Genomic DNA, 6,934 nt, shown 5'->3' with positions numbered 1-6,934 from the left:
ATTTTAAACTAATTATTATATTTTTATACTTTGCTATAATAACTTAAATTTTAAATATAATATTTACTAGTAATTATTAATTAATATATTATCTTAAATATTATTTTTTTTAACTTTTTATAATAATAACCTAAATTCATTAAGGGCAATTAATTCAGGTCCCTATCTTTATTAGCGTGGTTTTATTTTATATATCTTTTCTATTAAATTTAGACCTATATTCGCCTCGCAGCTAGGATAGGTTTAACACTAAGTAACTAAAGTATAACGATATTTCATAAGCAGCCTCTGAGCTTGAGCTCAGACTATACTTTCGTCTCGACACCGCGTTAGATGCTCTCTTTTCCCGTATTTATAGCTAACAATAAATAAAAAATAGTTCTATAGAAATTAATCAATTAATTAATTTACTCTTTATCGCTTTATATATATATAGCTAGATGCATCATTGTGGTTGAATTTTAATAAAATAAAATGCCTCTGTTGACTGCCCGGGCGAATTCCACTACGCCTGGGGGGAGCCCGATTCGCATGTCCAAGCAGCGCCGAGGTATAGATCTTCACTTTGTCTTAAGAAGAGTTCCTGTTGATGATCCCCCTTTCTCTAACCCCGCACTACGGTATCTTGCAGATCAAAGTTCCCCGCTTGTGCCCCGGAAAATCAAGAAACCAGGGTGGTAACTACCGCTTACTAAACTTCCCACTATGGGGCCGAGCGAATAAGAGCTGGACGGCAGGCTATGGCACGGTAATTTAAATAACCGATAACTCCATGAGAGTTCCGGCCCCGCATTGGATGAGAAATAGGAAGGGGCTAAATCAGAATTCAGCCAAGGAGGGCTCCGAGGAGAACTGCACCAATCTCATGCGGGGAAGGAGCAGGTCATTGAATTGACCCTGCCTTTGCCCGTCACCTGTTGCGCCCGCCTCTCACGACTCTCTTTGTTCTTTCAACCATCACTATCAGTCTTATCGCCATCAACAAACATCACCATTGCCGATAGCGGAGTGTCGTTATCGATAAACTATGATAGCACATGATTAAGATTTATCTTATGCTTCAGGCAGGCTCACGGTCGAAAAGGCATCAGAAAAGTCCCGACGGATACTGTTTGTAGTGCACTCATTGGCACCACCTGCGAAATTTGCAACATGACGGGCCAACTTGACTGTGAATCATGTAGTCTTTCCTTTCAGCGCAGAGAACACTACGATCGCCACATCCTCACACATACCAAAGAGAAGCCGTTCATCTGTTCAGAATGTCACAAGAGCTTTGGGCGCCTGTAAGTTGAGACTCAGCGACTTACCACTCAACAAACACCTCATATCTCTAGGGATTCTCTCTGTCGCCATCGAACCACTATCCATGGAAGGAATTCTAGTCAGACATCGGGAGATAACCCCAATCAGCGTCGTCGAGTGGCTCAGGCATGCAAATCATGTGGTGCGGCGAAAGTACGCTGTGACGGTCAACGACCTTGCCAGAGATGTTCCAACAATGGCTACGATTGCTACTACGAGCCCGCCCCGAAGCGCAAACAGAGCTCAAGGCTTAAGCTCGTCAGCAAGAGAGCCAGAAAAAATACAATGGGTGGGCCAGAAAATCCCCCCTCGGCCACGACCACACGAACTGCATTTGCTACCACTGCGAGCCCTGTAGACAGGATGGAGGCGGACTCCATCGTTGCTCAGTCCGTTCCCGATCTAATCGCAGCCGCAGCTACCGAGATCGTTCCGAATCCCCCTTCGCCTCCAGAACAAACTATACGACGGACGAGTGACGTGGGTAGCTACGCTTCACGTATCGACGCTTCCAGGGCAAGCAGCTTACCTGCAGATCCAGATCACTGGAATGACATGATACTGCCCACAACGCCCTTCCCGTTCGACCTAGGTTCTTTTGATTTTTATGGGGAGAGAGACATCCTATCATCAATTATGCCCTCAGAAGCGGAATCGCTGGCACACAATAGCTTCTATCCACTGGTACCTCCGTCATTTGCAGTCTCCACCACGCCCATGTTTGCATCCAGTTTGAATGACTCGAGCGGAGCTGAATTCCACAGCCGGGCGCATTCGCCTACATTAGACAAGGATCAGATCGAGCCTCGCGTTTACAAGCCATCGTCCGTTGAGTTTGATAGCCAGCTCATCTTCCCAGACCTAGCCAAGATCACCCACGAGGAGATTGACGGGGAGGACTTTGCACATGTCGATGAGATTTCATCGGATATCGCTGACAAGGTTACCCTTTACGCCCAGCATATGGATCAACACGGCCTATGGCCAGCCTTTATCGAGGTCAAACTTCCGCCCACCGCCGTCCTCAACTCCTGGGTCCAGCTCTATTTCGAGCACTTTCACCCTATCTTTCCGATTCTCCACAAACCGACCTTCTCATCGCCCGACACACATTGGCTCTTGACCTTCACAGTCGCTGCGATTGGCGCTCACTTTTCTGCTATAAAGGGGTCGCAGCTATGCCACAGAGCAATGCATGAGCTGATCCGACGACAATCTTCAAGTTTGGTAAGCTACACCTGCTGTCAGATCTGACCTGACTTGGCTGCTCCTAAACTAACGAGGTAGCCAGTGTGAGCGATACATGAAGGCTTGTCGCGAGCTCTGGATGTGCCAAGTCAACCTTCTTAATTCAGTTGGGCTCATGTACTCGGGTGAGCGAAGAGATATGGAGCTAGCTGAGGTCCTACAGAGCGTTACGCCGACTCTCGGGCGGCGAAACGGCTTATTCCGGAGAAGATATACCGAAAATAAATCGTCCACGACCAAGATGTCCCCCAACCAGAGTTGGAAAACATGGCTTGGCGAGGAAGAGCGACGACGTACTGGCTTTGGCATCTGGCTGCTTGACTCTGCGTTTGAAATACACTTTGACCTCAGCGCCTTGATTCGCGTGGATGAACTGCTGATGCCACTGCCACAACCAGAGGACAAGTGGAACTCACCATCGGCACAGAGTTGGGCTAGCATGTCGAGCGAGGCTGATCTCAGGACCGACTATACGTTGGAAAAGGTTATACTTGAAAACAGCTGGCGGACGATTTGGCCCAAGACTGGCACTGTTGGCAAAGATGTCATAATTCAATATCTGGGATGTGTAATCAACAGTCGTACTAACAACCTCGCTTTGCCCAGTGCCCAAGACTCGATCAAATTGAAGGCCGAGGAGGCCTTGATCTCACTGCTGGGTCTCATTGAAGATGACCAGCAGCAGATGCAAATCCCAGAGCTCAAGGCCGCTGTATCGCATCAGGTCATGATTTCCACGGCACTGGCGACCTATAAATCCCCGACACGCAACCTCACTTCGGCCTCGCTCAAGTGTATCTACGGACGGATAGACGATCAGTCATGGAAAAACATAGCAATGCAGTGGAGGAATTCTGGCGGAAAAGCAAGACTGGCGCTCTTTTGGGCTGCCAGGACGTTCCATGTGATACGCTCCAGCCGGTGTACCAACTTTGCTACGCCTGTGTATCTAATCCGAGCCGTTCTAATCTTATGGCTATACTCGATGCTGGCTGGTCGGTTTATCGTGGGTTTCCAAGCCCCAGCGCCCGCGCCATCTGTAGTCTTAGGTCCCAAACGCCTCAGCTGTATGGGTCAGCTTGACTGGATAGAGAATGGATGGAGTCAGGTGAAACTACCAGGAATCGGTAATCTACTATGTGGTGCCGGTAGGACTAAGTTGCTGGATGAGTCTATAGGGCTTATGAAATCGCTGAAATGCTGGGGCATCAGCGCGAGCTATGCGCAGCTACTGGTCAGGTTACAAGCGAGCGAAACGTCGCAGCCTCACAGCATTACCACGGAGATGGAGGATGACTAGAAATACCCTATTTACATGTTTATCATTCATGCGGTGGAACATACAGCTACCGCTGCTTGTATGTGATTTGAATTTCGGGACTTGGTCGGCACGCTCACTTGACAAGCGGCCAGGGCATGGTTACGCATTCCACGACCTGATACTGATATGTAGCATATATATCTATAATGGCTCTAGAGCTATTCTATCTCTTAAAATTTCCCATCGATGATGTGCACAATCTGTACCTTGCCTCCCCGAGGAAAACGCAGCTGGATAATGACATGATGTGTCGGGTCCTTGGCTGAGTAGTAGTAGTCGCGATCTGCAGCATTCTTAAAGATTATAAAGATTGATGGGTGAAGCCGCTCTGTCCTATATACTTATATCTCCTGTAAGTAATAGAGTGTGAAGTGAACGTGCATTGAACGACTCTGGTGACCTATCTTTGCCTACTTTGAGGGTCTGGATGTATGACTGTTGTGTTATCAGGTTGACATAATTTTGCTTTATTGCAACGACGCTCCCAAGAGTCTAGGATATATATCGATCAAGTAATAGCTCTAGAATAATAAGAGAGCACAGAGTGATTAAGCGATTTAGATCCTTCTAAACGGGTCAAATAATAAAATAATCGAAATTGTGCAGGCATTAAAGATCCCAGGTGGAGAGGCAGCAATTCTGGAGAAAACGAGGCGGCTGTGGAGTCAAGGTTTTGCTCATGCGGTCCGTCGTCTAACTACAAACCACACCTGACGGCACTGACACCGATCCAAAAGAACAAGGTCTCTACGGACGGCACACGAGATTCCGCATAGAGTCGCCAGCATGAGACTCAAGTCCGGTGCCAAGTATGGGGCAGAATGAAAGAAAACCTAGACATCTCCATCAGCCTTGATTTGAAACTGCACAGAGAAGGCTTGGCGGTATCTTTCATTCCCATTTCATATATAAGCGGCCGTTTTGCCAATTGGTACCTCAGTAGTAATTACTACTTCTTGCTTTGAGAAAAATACGAATTCTTGATGTTCAGATAAGTTCAAGTTATCTATATTTGCTACCAATACAATAACGTGAGACAGATGCTGATGCTGAGCCGACGCACCACTTCCGACACTTGAGTATCAGAGAATGCGGTTCTCTTATCAAAATCAAAATCAGCTGATATATTATCAATAAAATGATCGGAGCACAGCGAGATTTATATCGGTCTCACGGCATAGGCCTAGTTGCCGAAGATTGCGCCAGTAACTGCTTCGCATCCCGAGCTGGATAAGCTCCCCAAAAATACTTAAACAGGTCCTCAGGATATTCAGCATCAGGAACATAACGATGCAGCTCATCCATCATGTCTCGTCGCTTCTCATTGGCCACCTTTGACATGAACATAACAGTTACTGAGCGAGGATATCGGAGCTGCTCGTACATAGCCAGTCTTTCAGAGATATGCGCTTTTGTCGTATCTCTTGGAAATAGTGCTCCGAGAACAGCACTATCCTCGAATGACTGTGCTCCTCCTTGGCCCTGGTCTACAAATGTACCGTTAGCTATAGATGGAATACTGCGGTAAACGATTGCATTTACGTGGAAGTGTCGGATGAGCTGCATCGCCAGCGAGAACCAAACAGCCCTTGTAGAATGTGCTTGGTGGTGTGCGTGACGCAAGACTCCATAGCTTAAGGTCTTCCGCCATTCTACACATCTCGAGTAGCTCGGGGCAAAATCCTGAAAAGGTATTTAGTAGATCCTCAAGCTTGCCGCCAGAAAGCCATGACGATTCCGGCACAGTATCATCCTCGTCTGTTGGATATATAGCTCCGATGTTGAGTGATGTGCCGTGACGACAGGGATACACAACTAGTCGGCGGTCTTCAGAGGCAAAGCAGTGTAAGCCGTCGAGTACATGCTCTTCTGTAAAGAAGCGACGGGCAATGGGATTGGCCATGATTTTGTCTACAGGGACGAGGAAGCGGAAGCAATTTTGGCCGGTACTGACCCGACGTTGAGGCTCCCCTGTCACAGCAGCTACCGTTTTAGACTGGGCATGTTAGTTAGCATAGTAAAGGCTTATGAGAGTCTGACATACGTGTACTCCATCGGCGCCGATGACCAGGTCTGCCCTATGTGTCCTTCCATCCTCTAGGTAGATAATACCCTCGTTGGGATCCTGGATTCAGGCACATGTCAATGATACTAAGTACAGAGAATGATACGAGTGTTGACTTACTACAGATTTGATCTTGCTGGATAAATGAATTTTCGGCTTCTTCCCTTCGCTCCCCTCTTCTGCCTTTCTACGCAGAGCATTGTGGAGATCTACCCGGTGCGTCAACAGCCACTCGTCGTTTGTTTGTAGATCCTGCTGCAGTTGCTTCGTGTCCTTGCCAAAGTGTCAGGCACATACTTATAGCTAATTCGGTCGCTTACTTACCACCACCTTAAACAGCGTGTTTCCTGCAGAGTTGCTGGTCGTCAAGTGTTTACAATGGACAGGGTCCAGATCATTCAGAGAAAAGCCCCATTCCTTAAGTATACGAGTCGCATTGGGTGGTATATGGATCGCGGCGCCGACTTCGTGGAGGAAAGAAGATTGTTCGAAAACCTATATCTCGTTTAGAGCCTTGAATAGCGATAGGATTGCGCCAAGTATCCGTCAGAGTGACCTTGACAAACCTCGACATCGTGTCCCTCGCGATTCATGGCGATCGCAGCGCCGAGGCCGGCAAGTCCTGCACCGACTATTGCTACCTTGAGAGGCATTGTTTAACTATACGGCCGGTAATGGGAGGATTGAAAGACTCGAGATGATGAATGATGATGCGAGGATTAATGTCAGATTCGAAGGCCGAAGTGCTCAACGTACGGATTCTGTGTGTTAATTTAACTACCTTTTTAAGTATACATCTCGGCAAACACCTTTGTAATGGAAGCCTGAATAGCTTGGGGTTTGTCTCCGTTTGCATATTGCCGGCTCCACAGAATAAGAAGCTATGGTTATAATTAGAGATTTATAAAGAAGTAAAGAAACAGTAATTTAAACTAAAGTTGATTTAACCATACTAGCTATTTTTTATAACATCTTAATTAATTTAATTAATTATA

The 6,934-nt window shown here is 46.9% G+C and overlaps 2 protein-coding genes across 2 annotated transcripts; one reads left to right on the top strand and one right to left on the bottom strand.

Annotated features, from left to right (window-relative positions):
* Nucleotides 1–1,590: 1,590 nt before the first annotated feature.
* Nucleotides 1,591–3,853, top strand: FTJAE_14281 (zinc finger rst2; the record flags this gene model as incomplete). The annotated part of the gene is made up of 2 exons (XM_037347493.1): nucleotides 1,591–2,532; nucleotides 2,597–3,853. The coding sequence occupies 2 exons, from the start codon at nucleotides 1,591–1,593 to the stop codon at nucleotides 3,851–3,853; spliced, it is 2,199 nt and encodes a 732-aa protein (XP_037198718.1).
* Nucleotides 3,854–5,044: 1,191 nt separating this feature from the next.
* On the bottom strand, nucleotides 5,045–6,592 carry FTJAE_14280 (salicylate 1-monooxygenase; the record flags this gene model as incomplete). The annotated part of the gene is made up of 6 exons (XM_037347492.1): nucleotides 5,045–5,361; nucleotides 5,417–5,870; nucleotides 5,919–5,999; nucleotides 6,060–6,212; nucleotides 6,264–6,434; nucleotides 6,506–6,592. The coding sequence occupies 6 exons, from the start codon at nucleotides 6,590–6,592 to the stop codon at nucleotides 5,045–5,047; spliced, it is 1,263 nt and encodes a 420-aa protein (XP_037198717.1).
* Between the last annotated feature and the right edge of the window lie 342 nt (nucleotides 6,593–6,934).

Source organism: Fusarium tjaetaba, assembly GCF_013396195.1.
Source record: "Fusarium tjaetaba strain NRRL 66243 chromosome Unknown NRRL66243_c0000703, whole genome shotgun sequence".
Taxonomy (NCBI): Eukaryota; Fungi; Ascomycota; class Sordariomycetes; order Hypocreales; family Nectriaceae; genus Fusarium; species Fusarium tjaetaba.
This window is presented reverse-complemented; position numbering and strand designations above follow the sequence as displayed.